An 18,118-nucleotide genomic window follows, 5' to 3' on the forward strand; every position below is an offset into this window, starting at 1 on the left:
ATAAAATTTAATTTTAAGATACATTTTGAAAGCAGTTCGAACTTCATATTTCTACGATTTATTTTGCTGATATTATTGATTTTATTATTTGTTCTAGTTAAAAAAAATATTTATTGTTAAAATTATTAACGTAGCTGATAAAAACATTATTTAAAACATATACATGATCAGAAGAATTAATAAAAAATATATTACTTATATCCAATATAAATATAATAATAATTAAAATATGTAAGACTACAACTTGAGTTGCAAAGTAAAGAATTTTTGTACCTTTAAAATTTTAACAATTTCAAGTTTTAAAGGAATTATTTTTAAATGGTAATATTAATTTGAATTAAAATGTTTTGAGGGAATAATTTGGTAAAAAGTAATTGACAAGACTGATAAATGAAAAAATGGATAAAATATTATTCAATATAATGTATATATTTAATTAAATTGAACCGAACGTCATATATACATTTATGCAGTTCAATAATTTATTTATTGCTTAATCTTGAAAGCTTTTTCCTCGCTGCATACAACCCCTAATAATTTTATTTAAAAATTTAAATTTAAAGGAGATTTTGAATTAAATTGTTAATTATATTATTGCAAACCTCATTTCTAAAATAATTAGACTATAAGTTATTAAACTCAATAAACAAACGTACTGTACTCATGACGCACAATTGGAGGATATGCGCTTTTGTCAGTTAAAAATGTTCAGAGCCTTTAATTTTTTGCGATTTTGAATTTTTTTTAAATTAAAGATTATTAAATTCTATAGATCTTGACTTTACGAACTTTTGTCTCCTCTATTTTTTTATTAATAATTTTTCCACTCAAAGCATGGAAAAACTAAATTTTTTTATATAACAATTTTTTACGCTTTAATAACTGATCAGGAAAACTTTATATTGTCTTAAATAAATGTTTAGAAACTCATAGAATACAAATAATGTGCTTATTAATCCATTTATTTGTTATAAACCAATTTTATGAACAAATGGACCAATAATCTTATTATCGGTCAAAAAAATGATTGGCTAAAAATACCTCACATTAATTGTAGGAATGACTTAAAATAATAAATATTTAATAATATTTGACAAAATATAACAATTTAAATTTTTGTAAGCAAATTAGATAAAGAAGTTCAAAATTTTGGTCCTTTCGCATAGAAATTTTTTTCTGCACTGAAAATGTTTTGAACTGTTGGACGAAAGACTGCTAGTCACAAAAATATTTGAGAAGTTAACAATAACCATTGTTATAAATAATTCTTGTCACAAAATATTCAAAGGTAAGGTTTTATCAAAAATTTTGTTTTCTTTAGTTGCTACAATGGCTCCGTATATTCCTAAAAAAATGTATCTTTGATAACATTTAGTAGAATATAACAACTTACATGTTTAAAAACAATTTACATAAACAATTTCTAAATTTTGGCAGTTTCACTTGGAAAAAGTCGGGTTTTCAATCTTAATAGATTGAAAATGAATCATAACACTACATGCTAAGATTCAGACAATACAAAATCTTTAGACAATAACCCACCGACTTGGCCATCAAAGAAAATTTAAATTTGATAAAACCTTAAGTTTAAATATTTTGTCACAAGAATTGTTAATAACCGTAGTTATTGTTAACTTTTATAATAATTTGGTGACTAACAATTATTCGTCCAATAACTTGAAAAATTTCCAGTGCAAACAAAAAATTTCCATGCCAAAGGGCCAAAATTTCCAATCTGATTATCTAATTCATTTAGAAAAATTTAAATTGCTATATTTTATCTAATATTATTAAATATTTATTATTTTAAGGCCATGTGACGAGAGGGTCACGTGACCAAACCTGGTCTTCGATTTTTCTTTCCCAACTTACGTCTAAACGAAATGAGGTATCGCTCTGAAAGTTTGGGAAATGAAAGAGGAGGTAATAAAGTCCATGTCTCTGCTTTGTTCCGATGGAAATTTTGAGAAAAATTTTTTTTGAAGAAAATACCAGTAGAAGTTTTCTTTCCCAACTTACGTCCACACGGAATGAGATATCGTGTTAAAAATTTGGCACGATAAATAGAAGGCATGCAAGGATTTGTCTCTGGTCCTAAATAATTAGAATTGTGAAAAAAGTTTTTTTTGTACTTTCTATTTTGGAGAAATACCAATCGTGCTGTCGTCAAACCCTGCAAGCAATTTGCAATGTTGTCAATGGGCTAGTTATGAGGTTTATATTTATCAAAGTGGGACAAAACAACAAAACTCGCTCACGAACATTATGCACCAATAATGCAAAAACTAATGTTTGCACTTGAAATGCAAATAAACATATTTGGTCTGAGATACGTTTCATTCTGATATCAGCTGTGTCAAAACAGCACTAGCGCAGCGAGCGGACAACTTCGAACTTCTAGGGGTCTGTGGGTAAAACAGATTGCATGATTACCGTCAGGGAAAGTTAAAAGTCAAACTTCTGCTGTAAAACCTAAATGTGTCCGTCGATAATCATTATTTGCATAAATAAACTTTTTTCTTCCTCCAACTCTTTGCAAGGCCACAAAAGATCCTTTAATATTTATTAACATTTCCCAAAAAAAAATTTCCGCGTTATTTAAACTTTTATTTTTCAATATGGGTAAAAAATATTGATCTTAGAGCTGACTTGATCAGCTGTTACACTCATCACATGGCCTTAAGGAATACCTGAAGTCGTTCTGGCCATTGAAGGAAATTATAATTTAAAAAATCTGAAATTCTAATATTTGGCAAAATAATTGTTTATCACAGTGGTTATTATAAACTCTGAAATTATTTTTGTTGTTAAATGTCATTCGTATAATAATGTGAAGCATTTTTAGCAAAAACAAAAAATTTTTTACCGATAATAAGACTATTTGTATATATGATGTTCGGTTCAATTTAAATAAATATATACATTATATTAAATAATATTAAATCCATTTTCTCATTTATCAGACTTGTCATTGACTTTTTACCAAATACTTCCTTCCAAACATTTTAATTAAAATTACCATTGCTTTTTAACAATATTTCCTTCAAAACTCGAAATTGTTAAAATTTTAAAGGTACAAAAATTCTTTACTTTGCAACTCAAGTTGTAGTCTTACATATTTTAATTATTATTACATTTATATTGGATATAAGTGATATATTTTTTATCACTTCTTCTAGTCATGTATGTGTTTTAAATAATTTTCTCATTGGGGAATTAAATATTGTTAATTTTTTCATTAGATCCGTTAATAATTTTAACAATAAATAATTTTTTAACTAGAACAAATAATCAAATCAATAATATCAGTAAAATAAATCATAGAAATATGAAGTTCGAACTGCTTTCAAAATGTATTTTAAAATTAAATTTTATTCATATTGAACTACATATTTTTATGGCCTTTTCTATTTTTAAATAATTAGTAATAGTTACTCTTATTTTTTCATATATATATTTTTTGTTTATTTACAGACAGCATCAAGTATTTAATTATTTTTGCTTTTTCTTAATGCAATTCAATGAAAAAGTCAGACCTACTTTTTGTGGCGCCATCTGTTGGATTAGTTTTACCGACATTTCCTCTCCGGATCGTAAGAGAACTACTACTACATACACATACACGGTCGAGGCAGAGGACTGGTCTCAACTCTACCTAGAGAATCTCTGTCAGTGAAATGAAACCACTTCATTTACAACCTTTTTCATTGATTTCAAACATTATGTTAAATGTGATGTGTAATTGAAATTTGCCCTCTTAAAATGAACGTAAAAATTTCCTAAAATCAATAAAAGTCGCGGATATTCTACGACGATCAATCACAACAACAGAGATGAAAAAGGTAAGTTTTGACAAAAAAGTACACCAAATTTCACGGGTATGGTTAATTTTTTAAAGCAGATCTCTTAATTGGTCATTATAAATATTGCAAATTAATTTAATGTTTATTAAAATTGTAATATCCTTACCTACACGAGTCATTCGATGTAGTTAACCTCAAAATATTCCGCACTTTTTAACTTTTGACAGCTGAAAGTTGTACAACACATTGATATTAAAGACTGTTGCCGGTTGTTTCGTACGAAACAGAAAGCAATGAGAAAATTAGGGAAAGAAATAAGATTGTCTTTGTAAAGCAATCAAAGCAAGTGGCAGAAAACTGACATTCGCTTTGTGGAGTACACGCGCACTTCTGCAGTTTGTGACGAATTCTAACGACCCCTGCACTAACACTGCAGCGGAATCCTACTAGTGGGGCGACGTTTATCAATTCTGGTCACTCACACAGTCTGACCTCAGGGGCGCACGCATTTCCAGGGGAAAATATCGAGTCTATTTTTTCTAGCAGAGACAATTTTCAGGGAAACCGGGAATTTCATAACCCTGCCAACTTTGATTTTAACCGCTTTTTAAATAATTAGTTTAATTTTTAAACTTCCATTTCGATATAAGAATTTTAAAATGCAGTTTTAAAAACTGAAACTATTAAAAATTAGAAGTGGTTGTAAGCGAAGAGTTTTGATAAAAATCATTTTTAGTTGAGGAACTGTAAATATGAATTAATAATTGATTTTTTAAAATTGAATTGTAGTTAATAATTTTTTAAATAAATAATTTATTTTACAAGACTATTCGTAATCAGTTTACAATTTTAGAATGTCCAGATTATAATGTTAAACATTAAACCGTTTCAATTAGAAATATTTATTAGTTAAACAAATGAAAACGCCCTATTGAAACTTTATAAACTATTTAAAATTTTAAAATAACTTCAAAATAATATATTCTTCATTAAATGCTATTATTAAATTTCAAATGTAATTTTACTTTAAAATATTCCATTTCTAATCCATGCAATTGGAAATTTTTAAATTAAGACAAAGAAAAGTTACTTAAAATTTAGAAATATCTGATTTCATTTAAAATCAGTAATTATAAATTAAATATTCAGATTCAAAAAAAAACTCTGGAGCTTTTTAAGAATAATGACAGGCTTCAGAAAAATAAAAAAAAATCCTACGAAAATTGAAAATGATTTTAAGGATTTATAAACTATTTAAAATTAATATAACTTTTACTTTGAACACGGAACTTTCAATTTTCTTTACAAATTTATAGTTGGAGCTGGAATTTATCCAGAATAATAATACTAATTCTGACTTGGAAATAGGTATTTTCCAATTTTGACCAATTACGAGCTAGTACTGAAAATTTTCGAAAAGGAACAAAATTTTGAATTGGAACAGGAAATATTTCCAAAGAATTATATTTTGTTTTTTAATTATGCTAAATTGAAAAAATGTATAACAACCTATAGATGTTTCAAGATTTTAAAATAAAATTTAATAGTATTTTAAGGATGCATGAACTATTTAAAATAAAAATAACTTTTACTTTGAACAGGGAACTTTTAGTTTTTTTTGACAAATTTATAGTTGGAACTGGAATTTATCGAGAATAACAATAATAATAATTCTGACTTGGAACCGGGAATTTTCAAATTTTAACCAATTCCCAGCTAGTACTGGAAATTTTCGAAAAGGAAAAAAATTCTGAATTGGAACAGGAAATTTTTTAAAAGAATTATATTTTGTTTTGGAACAGGGAATTTAAATTTTTTTATAAATTTTGAGCTGGAAAGAAGAATTTTCATAAAGAATTAATTTTAATTCCAAGTTGAAAGGGGATATTTTCGAAGAAAAATTAAATTATGAATTGGAACAGGGAATTTGAAAGAAAAATTATAATACTTAGTTAAAACGGAGAATTTTCGAAAATAATTGAAACTCCGGATTTGAACAAGGAATTTTCAATTTTTCACCAATTTTGAGCTGAAACAAGGTATTTTCGAACAAAATTTAAATTCTGAATTGGAACACGGGATTTTACAAAGTATTCTAATTTTTAGTTGAAATGGAGAATTTTCGAAAATAAGTAAAATTATTTATTTGCACAGGGATTTTTTCAAAAGAAGTTTATTTTTGAGTGAAAATGAAGAATTTTCTTAAAGAATTAAAATTCTGGATTTGAACAGGGAATTTTCAATTTTTGACCAATTCTGAGCTGGAATTGGAATTTATCTAGAAAAATAACAATTCTCAATGAAAAATTGAATTTTTCAAACAAAAGTATTATTCTTTGTTAAAACGAGGTATTTTAAAAAAATGTAAATTAATACTTGGAACAGAGAATTTCGCAAAAGATTCGAAGTATGTGAAGTCTCTGAAATATCAAGTATGTGAAGTACCTAAAATGTCCTGAGGAATGTTAAATATCATGATTCATATCAAATATCCATGACTATATTGAAGTATACGAAAAATCTTAAAGTGTCTGAAATATCGTCAAGAATGTGAAATATCTTGAAGTATTTGAAATATTCTCATGAATGTGAAATATCAAGTATGTGAAGTATCTGAAATGTCCTGAAGAATGTGAAATCTTGTTATGCATATCAAATATGCATAACTATGTTGAAGTATACGAAAAATCTGAAACTATCTGAATTATCTTCAAGAATGTGAAATATCATGAAGTATCAGAAATTTCTTCAAGAATGTTAAATATCATCAAGTATGTGAAGTATCTGAAATATCCTGAAGAATGTGAAATATTATGCGTATCAAATATCCATAGATATGTCGAAGTATACGAAAAATCCTAAAGTATCTGAATTATCTTCAAGAATGTGAAATATCATCAAGTACGTGAAGTATCTGAAATATCCTTCAGTATGTGAAGTATCTGAAATATCCTGAAGAATGTGAAATCTTGTTATACATATCAAATATCCATAACTATATTGAAGTAACAAAAAAATCCTTAAGTGTCTGAAATATCGTCAAGAATGCGAAATATACCATAGTGTCTGAAATACAATCAAGTATGTGAAGTATCTGAAATGTCCTGAGGAATGTTAAATATCATGATTCATATCAAATATCCATGACTATATTGAAGAATACGAAAAATCCTTAAGTGTATGAAATATCGTCAAGAATGTGAAATATTTGAAAGTATTAAAAACTTTCTTAAGAATGTGAAATATCATGAAGTATCTAAAATATCCTGAAGAATGTTAAATCTTATTATGTGTATCAAATATCCTAACTATGTTTAAGTATACGAAAAATCCTAAAGTATCTAAATTATCTTCGAGAATGTGAAATATACCGAAGTATCTGAAATATCCTCAAAAATGGGAAATATGGTCAAGTATGTGAAATATCCTGAAGAATGTGAAATCTTGTTATGTATATCAAATATCGATAACTATGTTGAAGTATACAAAAAATCCTTAAGTATCTGAAATCTCCTCAAGAATGTGAAATACTATCAAGTGTGTGAAGTATCTGAAATATCATCATGTATGTAAAGTATCTAAAATATCCTGAAGAATGTGAAATATTATGCGTATCAAATATCCATAACTATGTCGAAGTATACGAAAAGTCCTAAAGTATCTGAATTATTTTCAAGAATGTGAAATATCCTCAAGAATGTGCAATATCATCAAGTATGTGAAGTATCTGAAATATCTTGAAGAATGTGAAATATTATGCGTATCAAATATTCATAACTATGACGAAGTATAGGAAAAATCCTAAAGTATCTGAATTATCTTCAAGAATGTAAAATATGGTCAAGTATGTGAAGTATCCTGAAGAATGTGAAATCTTGTTATGTATATCAAATATCCATAACTATGTTGAAGTATACAAAAAATCCTTAAGTATCTGAAATCTCCTCAAGAATGTGAAATATTATCAAGTGTGTGAAGTATCTGAAATATCATCATGTATGTAAAGTATCTAAAATATCCTGAAGAATGTGAAATATTATGCGTATCAAATATCCATAACTATGTCGAAGTATACGAAAAATCCTAAAGTATCTGAATTATTTTCAAGAATGTGAAATATACCGAAGTATCTAAAATACCCTCAAGAATGTGCAATATCATCAAGTATGTAAAGTATCTGAAATATCTTGAAGAATGTGAAATATTATGCGTATCAAATATTCATAACTATGACGAAGTATAGGAAAAATCATAAAGTATCTGAATTATCTTCAAGCATGTGAAATATACCGAAGTATCTGAAATATCCTTAGGAACATAAAATATACTAAATTATCTGAAATATAATCAAATATATGAAGTATCTGAAATATTCTCAAAAATGTGAAATAAACTGAAGTATCTGAAATATCCTCAAGAAAGTTAAATATCATGAAGTATCTGAAATGCCCTGAGGAATGTGAAATATCATTATGCATATCAAATAACCATAGCTATATTGAAGTATACGAAATATCATGAGATATCTTTAAGAATGTGAAGCATCTGAAATATTCAGAAGAATGTTAAATATCATGATGCATTTGAAATACCCATAACTATATTAAAGTATTCGGAAAGTCCTCAAATGTCTGTAATATCCTCAGGAATGTGAAATATCCATAATTATATCCAATTATCTTTAATATCCTTATCCAGTAAGAAGGCTTGAATTGGAAAATTCAAATTTCAGCGTAAACTGAACATTTTTATATCTTATATGAAACCTGATTCTTCCACCAACCTTTAATCACCAAGAGAGTAATACATTTTCAGAAATTTAATTCCCTGTCGTTCCCATAGCGGCGACAACGATTCTGAATTATTTTGTGTTCCGGAAACAGGACTATAATTACGTGTTTTTCATTTCTTAAAATAGGATACATTTCAAATTTAATTCATTCCACCCATTTCTTTCATATAATATGTATACTAAATTTTTTAAATTCCGTGAAGTAGCATTTATTTTTACTTTATTTAATTCCCTTTTATAACTTCAGAATGAATCTTTATGACATTTTTTCGAATTCTAAAATGTAGTTTATATTTCAAATGAACTTATTTCCTAAAGACACCTTCAGAAAATATCGATTTAAAAGCATTTAAAATTCTTTTTTCTGGAATATAAGTTTAGAAGTTTCAATTTTTGTGAATCTTATGAATAAGATTTTTGATATTATTGAATAAATAAAAATATGATAATAAAACTTAATAATTAGGTGAAAACCAAGATAAAGACAAGACGAAAATGAATTGATAATACTAAAGGGATAAATAATTTAGTAGATAATTAATGGATAATATTTACGTTACACCACAACAAATACTATTAATAATTTAAATCAATGAAAATCTTTTAGGATTTCATTTTGTTGATCCTAACGACGGATTTTCGTATTTTTCAATTCCATTCAATACTGCTCTGTAAAATTTTTCGAGGTGCATTGAATGTGATTCAATTTTTTTCATATCTATTTCCCCGGGCGATTCAGAGGTAAAATTTCATGAAGTGTGTGGAGTATCTAAAATATCTTGACGAATGTGAAATATCATGCAATGCATCAAATATCTATAACTTCATTGGAGTATACGAAATATCTTGAAGTATGTCAAATATCTTGAAGTATCTGAAATACACTTATATATTTAAAATATCCTTAAGAATGTAAAATATCTTGAAGTACATACAATATCCATAATTATATTGACCTATGCGAAATATCCTAAAGAATGTGAAATATCATAATGTGCATGAAATATTCTTAAGTATGTCAAATATCCTCATGTTTTCAAATCATGCTGAAGAACGTGAAATATCATGAAGTATTTAAAATATCCTGAAGAATGTGAAATATCCTTATGTATCTCAAATATCCTGAAGAATGTGAAATATCCTTATGTATCCAAAATATCTTAAAGGCTGTGAAATATCATGAACTATTTGGATTATCTAAAATATCCTGAAGAATGTGAAATATGGTTATGTATGCAAAATATCTTGAAGAATGTGAAATATCATGAAGTACATATAAAATAGCCATAACTACATTGAAGTATACGAAATATCCTAAAGTATGTCTAATATCTTGAATTATCTAAAATATCCTGAAGTATCTGAAATATTCTAATATCTATCAAATATCCTGAAGTATGTCAAATATCCTTATGTATCCAAAACATCTTGAAGAATGTAAAATATCATGAAGTATATCAAATTTCTATAATTATATTAAAATTTACTCAGTATCCTAAAGTATCTCAAATATCCTGAAGAATGTGAAATGTGAAATATCGTAATGTATATAAAATATCCTCAAGTACGTGATGTATCTTGAAGAATGTAAAATATCAAGAAGTATGTGAAATATCTAAAATATCCTGAATAATGTGAAATATCCTTATGTATCCAAAATATTCTGATGAATGTGAAATATCATGAAGTATGTGGAGTGTCTAAAGTATCGAAATATCATGAAGTATCTGAAATATCCTGAAGAATGTAAAATGCGATATATCGTAATGTATATGAAATATCCTGAAGTATGTCAAATGTCCATTACGTTAAAAATATCCTGAAGAATCTAAAATATCATGAAGAATGTGAAATATCTTAATATATGTCAAATATCCTGACGAATTTCAAATATGCTTATTCATCCAAAACATCCTGAAGAATGTAAAATATTATCAAGTATATAGAATATCCATAATTATATTAAAATATACGAAATATCATCAAGTATCTCAAATGTCCTGCAGAATGTGAAAGATCCTTATATATCAAAAATATCATGAAATATCCAAAATATCCTAAAGAATGTAAAGTGCGAAATATCATAAAGTATAAAAAATAGCCTGAAGTATGTCAAATATCCTGAAGAATGTGAAATATAATGAAGTATTTGAAATATCCTCAAGAATGTGAGATATCATGCAGTATCTAAAATATCCTGAAGATTGTGAAATATCCATAATTATGATAAGGTACACGAAATATCATAAAGTATCTGAAATATCTTGAAGAATGTGAAATATCCTAAGGTATCTGAAATATCCAATTATATTGAAGTATTAGAAATGCTTTAGAATATCCTGAAGATTTATAAGTGCCTTGAGATATTTGGAAGTATCCTGAAATATCCTGAAGTAAATTAAAAATCTTGAAGTACCTTAAAATGTCCTAAAGTATATAAAATATCCTGGAGTGTTTGCAATATCCTAAAGAATATGAAATTTCCTAATGTATATAAAATGTCCTAAAGAAGCACGAGCTACGTGACGAGAATTTTTTCGTTAAAACCGAAAGAGCTTTAACAAAAGAGAATCCACAATAACCAAATTACAATCGTCTATGCTTTTGTGATTCGAAAATATTTCATTCACGACTTAAAAAATTAAAAATTAGTTGGGTTTGAAATCGAAAATTCTGGATGAAAAAATGTTGGTTAATCAACTCAGAATATAAATGATACAAATTAAAAATGAACTTTACATTAATGATTAGAGCGTGAATAATAATAATAATATTTTTATATATGTCTAAAATTTTGAGAATTTTACATTTTTTAATTGAGATAAGATCCATTGCTTCAGCAATATTTGACTGCTAATTCAAACAAGTCATTATAAAACAAATATTCAAAACTAAAAAAAAAACGTTGAACTTCTCAATTTAAATTGTTATATTTGAAAACTTTTAATTTGTAAGTAAAATTGTTGAATTTTGTTGTATAAATAAATATTAATAACCTATTATTCCTTGAAAAAATCGTGTAAGCTGAAGAGATATTTCCAAGTTCTGAAAAGATTCAAAATTAATGTAAAATTTTTAATTATTTTAAATAATTAAATCGAAATATCGACGTATTTGGACAAAATCCGACTATTCATGTTCAAATTTCGGTGCAAACAGCCCAGGATGACCTAATTTAAAAAATATATATAAATACATTTTTAATTTCTGCCAATTTCCAACAAAAAATTTTAAAGTTTTGAAAGAATTTTGACAGGCTTTAATATAAAAAAAATTTCTTAAGATTCCCAGGGAAAATCTAAATCATTTTTTTTTTTTGAAAAATTAAGGAAAAATTTTAGGAAAAATTCAAATAATTAAAAAAACATGTTTAAAGTTCTGAAAATTTTTTTAGATAATTTAAAATTTGCAAAAATCTAAAACATGTAGCTTTTTTAAGACTTTGATATAAAATTTGGAGACTTTTAAAGGATTTTAAAGTATTTACAATAAAAATAATTTAAAATTTTATTTAAAAAGAAGTATTTAGTTTATAAGAAAAATATTTTAAAATATTTCTAAAGGTGTCAAAAATGAATTCGAAATATTTTAAGGGACCATTTTTAATTTTGAATGGCTTTTTAAAAAATGTAGGAAAGAATTTAGGAAAAATTCAAATAATTTTAAAAAATGTTTAAAGTTCTGAAAAAATTGTAAAGGTAATTTAAAGTTTGAAAAAATCTAAAACAAGATGCAGATTTTTTAAGACTTTGATATAAAATTTGGAGGCTTTTAAAGTATTTTTTAACAATTTAAAATATAAATAATTTAACATTTAATTTAGAAAGAATTTTTCAGTTTATAATTACATATTTTAAAATATTTCCAAAATTGCCAACAATGAATGCATAATATTTTAAGGGAATATTTTTTATTTTGCATGATTTCTTTTAATTTATGAAAAATTCAAATAATTTATAAAAATGTTCAAAGTTCTGAAAAAATTTCAAAGATAATTTAAAATTTGGACAAACCTAAAACAACATGTGGATTTTTCAAGAATTTGGAATAAAATTTGGAGACTTTTTAAGGATTCTTACAGTTGTCGAAATAAAAATAGTTTAATATCTTATTTAAAAAGAAATCTTCAGTTCGTAAGAAAAATATTTCCAAAATTGCCAAAAATAAATCAGAAATATTTTTAATTTGGAATGACTTTTTAAAAAAAGTAGGAAATAATTTAGGAAAAATTCAAATAATTTAAAAAAATGTTTAAAGTCCTGAAAAAATTTTAAAGATACTTTAAAGTATGGAAAAATCTAAAAGAACATGCAGATTTTTCAAGACTTTGAAATAAAATTTGGAGGCTTTTTAAGGATTTTTAAAGTATTAGAAATGAAAATAATTTAACATCTTTTTTAAAAAGAAGTCTTCAGTTTCTAAAAAAAATATTTTAAAATATTTCAAAAATTGCCAAAAATGAATGCATAATATTTTAAAGGAATATTTTTAATTTTGCATGATTTTTTTTAAAATGTATGAAAAATTTAAATAATTTTAAACAAATTTTTAAAGTTTGGAAAAAATTTTAAAGATAATTTATAATTTGGAAAAATCTAAAACAACATGTAGATTTTTCAAGAATTTGGAATAAAATTTGGAGACATTTTAAGGATTCTTAAAGTTGTCGAAATAAAAACAGTTTAATATTTTATTTAAAAAGAAATCTTCAGTTCGTAAGAAAAATATTTCTAAAATTGTCAAAAATAAATTTAAAATATTTTTTATTTTGCATGACTTTTTAAAAAATGTAGGAAAGAATTTAGGAAAAATTCAAATAATTTAAAAAAATGTTTAAAGTTCTGAAAAAATTTGAAAGATAATTTAAAGTTTGGAAAAATTTAAAACAATATGTAGATTTTTCAAGACTGAAATAATATTTAAAGGTTTTTTAAGGATTTTTAAAGTATTAGAAATAAAAATAATTTAACATCTTATTTAAAAATAAGTCTTCAGCTTATAAGAAAAATATTTTTAAATATTTCCAAAATTGTCAGAAATTAATCCAGAATATTTTAAGGGAATATTTTTAATTTTGCATGACTTTTTAAAAATTTAGAGAAGAATTTAGGAAAAATTGAAATAATTTAAAAAAAATTTTAGTTCGGAAAAAATTTTAAGATAATTTAAAATTTCCAAAAATCTAAAACAACATGTAAATTTTTCAAGACTTTGAACTAAAATTTGGATGCTTTTTAAGGATTTTTAAACTATTTGAAATAAAAATAATTTAACATCAAATTTAAGAAGAAGTCTTCAATTTATAAGAAAATTCCATTGCTCAATTTTTATTTTTTCTACTTTATAATGATTTGCAGCTCAATTTTTATTGCTTCAAATAAAATTTTTTTTTAGCCTAAGATAGTTTTTAGTTCGAATTTTTTAATGTCATTCACCGTGAAAAATATTTGCGTATCGGGTAGTGTGGGCCGACACCCTCAGTTATTCTGAAGAATCTGGAAAGCTGTAAATAAGACTCTAAATATAAGAATAAAATTTCTCGTTTTATTAGAAGTAAAAATATCTGGTCGTTTTGAAGTTGTTTGAAGTGACTTTAGCACTTGGATTTACGCTTACGGTATGCGAGCAATTACAGTGTGCGTTTTAAATTAGCTTCTGACCAGCTTCTATGCGTTCTGACAGTCTCGCCGATGACACGGCCTGAGTTCGAGTCCCCCACTCACTATAGTAAATACTTTCGCTATAGTCACTACCATAATCTCTAAATACACGTTATTCGCTCCAGGTGCGAATCTACAGGGTGGCGAAACCCCTATCTTTGACGACCTTGTTTTTATCTTTACCCCCCCCCCCCATTAAAAAGTCACATAGCCCAAAATTAGTTCAAAACAGAGGAAATAGGGAGGTTTTCAATAAAAAAGTTGAATTTTCAAACAAAAAAGACTCCCCTGAGAAACTGCGTGAGCCAGAAGTTCTAGGAAGGCTGAAAACGGGGAGACTGAAAGCGAGAGTTTGGTGTATATCAAAATAGTTGAATTTTCAACCTAAAAATATGCAAACCACATGTTCAGGGTGGCCGCTAGACCGGAAAATGACCGGAAATTTAGTTTTTTACTGAGAATTTTACAAATTTTTAGAAAAAAATATCCTTACAACTTTGATTTTAACCGTTTTCGCAATAATTAGTTTAATTTTGATATTTTTTAATTATGATCGCCTTCATTTCAATTCAAAGAATTTTAAAGACTTAAGCTACTAGAAATCATAAGCGTGAAAAATCGAAGACTTTTGATTTAAAAAAAAAAACCTTTTTCAATCATCAACTGTAAATAAAAATAAATTAATTATATTTAAAATTGAATTGTACTATAAATATTTAAAGTGTATAATAATTGATTTCACAAGAAGTTTCGGAATCAGTTCACAATTTTTAGAATGTCCAGATTTTAACGTTAAAAGTTTAACTGTTACAATTAGGAAGTCTAATTAGTTAAACAAATGTAAACTCCCTATTCAAACTTTATGAACCATTTTCAATTTTTAAATAATTTCAAAATAATATATTTATAATCGAAGGTTTTATTAAACTTCAATTATAATTTTACCCTAAAATACTCCATTTTTAGAGCATGCAATTTGAAATTTTACGATTTAGAAAAAGAACAGTTATCCAATATTTATAAACATCTTTTTTTTTTATTTAAAATCATTAATTATAGGTTCAATATTAAAAACTAAACAAAAAATAAATTTTTAACGTTACAATTTTAATTGTTCTATTTAACCAGATTCAATTTAGAAGTCAATTTGTTGAATTTTGAATCTAAATGCACCGAAAAAGTCCTAGTATTCATATAAAGATTACGGTACAAATAGCCTACGACTTATTTCAAACAAAATATAGATTTTGAAAAATTTCGAACAAAAAATTTAAAAGCTTTTTGAGGATTTTTACGGGCTTCAGAAGAATAAAACAAATTTCCTAGTAAAATTGGAAACAATTTTTTATTTTTAAAAATTAATTTTAAGAGAATATTTGAAAAGATTTCTAATGATTTACAAAATTTTCAAAAATGAATTTAAAATATTTTAAGAAAATTTCTTTAATTTGCCAGTATTAGAAAAAAATTTATTTGAAAAAATGTTAAAAAGCTTGTAGATGTTTCAAGGGTTTGAAATGAAATTTAGAAACATTGGAAGGACTTTTAAACTATTTAAAATAAAAATAATTTAACTTTTTATCTGTACAGGGAATTTTCAATTATTTACAAATTTACAGTTGGAACTGGAATTCATCCAGGATAATAATAATTCTTACTTGGAACCGGGAATTTAACAATTTTAACCAATTCCGAGTTAATATTGGAAATTTTTGAAAAGGAACAAAATTCTGAATTGGAACAGGAATTTTTTCCAAAGAATTCGAATTCTGAGTTGAAACGAGGTATTTTTGAATAAAATTTAAATTATGAATTGGAACAGGGGATTTTACAAAAATTTTAATTTTTAGTTGAAATTAAGAATTTTTCAAAAGAATTATAATTCTTGGTTTAAGCAGAGATTTTTTCAAACGAATTTTATTTTTGAGTTGAAATAAAGAACTTTTTTTAGTGAATTAAAATTTTGTTTTTCCACAGGGAATGTTCAATTTCTAACTAATTTATAATGTTCTACAAAAAATACGAATTTTCCATAAAATAGTTTAATTCTTAAAAAAAATTTTTAAATAACTAGTTACAGTGTTATCCAGAAAGGATAAATTCTTAAGCAAGAAGAATAATTTTTTAACAAAAAAGACGGATTAAAAAAAATATACAAGAATTTTTAAACAAATACTGTAATTTTAAACTAGAAAAGATAAATTTTCAATTAAAAATCTCAATTTTTAACAAAAAATGAAATTGTTACATTTTTAGGTAAGAACATAAATGCTAAAAAAACAATTATTAATAAAAAAAAGTTAAATTTGAAACAAGATAAATTTTGGACTAAAATGATGAATCTTCACAAAAAAATGAATTTTCAACAAAAGAGTTTACCCAAAAGTTCATCTTACAGTGAAGAAGATTAATTTTCTGAAAATGGATTTTATAAATTTTCAGCTGAATTTTGAAATAAAATTGAATTTTTCCCGTTACAATTTCAACAATTTTTAAAATTTTCAAAAAACTGTTTTCACATTAAATTATTGTAAAAATAATGGGACACTAATTGACTAATAGGTAATTTTTCAAGAAAAAAAATAGTTTTCAGATTGGTGAATCGAATGGCGCTATTAGTTTTTACATATCTCACATTTCTAAACAATTGAACAATTAAAATTTTTCTTACAAAAGTATGTGATCGAATTTCAAAGAATTTTTAAGCCAATAAAATGTGTTTCGAAAACAAATGACACTGACATAATTTCGTGAAAAAAAACTTTCAAGTATAAGCTCGAAAGTTTGAATATACCGCGGAAAGTAAATGGCGGCTCTCGTATAACGCATGCGTATGTACGCTGCTAGTTCCATGACGCCGTGACTCTCGTTCCACTCGCGATTTTTCGTTTGTGTATAAGTGGATTCTAAATTTAATTTATTGCAATTTAAATTGTTTTAGTACCTCACATTATTTTTTTTCTCTTCAGTTTCCTTAGAATGAATAAGTTTTAGTTTAATATTTAAAAATAAGTGAAAACACTCCAAATCTCATATAATTACAGTTTCGAGTGTTTCCTTGCACTTGTCCTGTTACTAAATCGGTACCCTTGAAATGAGAACGCAAGGACCGCCCAAACCGTCTCCATTTGGAATGCAAAATGTTGCGCAATATGCAATACTGAGTACTCGCGCACTGCGGCTCTTCCGAGGTGAGAGGCGCAACCGTCTCTCGCTCTGCTCCCTGAGAAATTGCGTGGGCCAGCAGTTCTAGGCATTACAAAACCAAACCGGCTTCTATATCAAAATTTAAAAAATGTCAAACCAAAATTTTGAGAATTGGCCGCTATAATTGGAAAAGATTTTGAATTATAAAATCTCGAAATTCAGTGATTTCAGGTAAAAATTACTAAAGTAAGTCAATTTCGAAATGTTTAAAAGAAATATTGTCAGTTTTAGAGTTTAAAAAATGTATCATTTAAAATTTTTAACTTTCTTATTTAAAGAGCTTTCAATTTGAAGCTATTAAAATTAACAATTTGAAATAGAAAAAAAAGTTAAACTTAAAACTCTAATATTCTCACGCTTTAAAACTAAGGGAATCAATTAATTGCTCAGATATCAATTTCAAATAATTTCATTTTAATCTATTTTGATTTTAGACAAACGCAATTTTTAACTATTTTTCAAATCTTCTAACTTTTAACTCTTTATTTCGAATTATTATTTATTCTTGATATTTTGCAATTAAATCTCAATTGAATAAATTAAAATACACCAGACTCTCGCTTTCAGTCAAGTGTCGGGGGTTGCCTTTGAATGGCCTTGGACTGATTTCGGGGGGACAGAAACATAAACAGTGGGGGCCGCCTGACTCGTTTCCA

General features: G+C 25.7%; 2 protein-coding genes across 4 annotated transcripts in view; one reads left to right on the forward strand and one right to left on the reverse strand.

Moving 5' to 3' along the window:
• Positions 1-4,204, reverse strand: part of LOC117179441 (cytochrome b5 reductase 4) — a 129,486-nt gene extending 125,282 nt beyond the window's left edge. The window contains exon 1 of one of the 2 annotated variants that reach the window (XM_033371245.1): positions 3,974-4,204. The gene's annotated coding sequence lies outside the window, so the exon portion shown is untranslated. Of the gene's footprint in view, positions 1-3,969 lie in introns of both variants that reach the window. The other variant, XM_033371244.1, reaches the window with a different exon arrangement.
• The window catches only part of LOC117179442 (fatty-acid amide hydrolase 2-A), a 115,708-nt gene continuing 101,245 nt past the window's right edge, over positions 3,656-18,118 (forward strand). For both annotated transcript variants that reach the window (XM_033371247.1, XM_033371250.1), the window contains exon 1: positions 3,656-3,842. In XM_033371247.1, coding sequence (XP_033227138.1) covers positions 3,834-3,842 — 9 coding nt within the window. In that variant the 5' untranslated portion in view covers positions 3,656-3,833. The remainder of the gene's footprint in view (positions 3,843-18,118) is intronic.

This window comes from Belonocnema kinseyi, chromosome 9 (assembly GCF_010883055.1).
Source record: "Belonocnema kinseyi isolate 2016_QV_RU_SX_M_011 chromosome 9, B_treatae_v1, whole genome shotgun sequence".
Lineage (NCBI taxonomy): Eukaryota > Metazoa > Arthropoda > Insecta > Hymenoptera > Cynipidae > Belonocnema > Belonocnema kinseyi.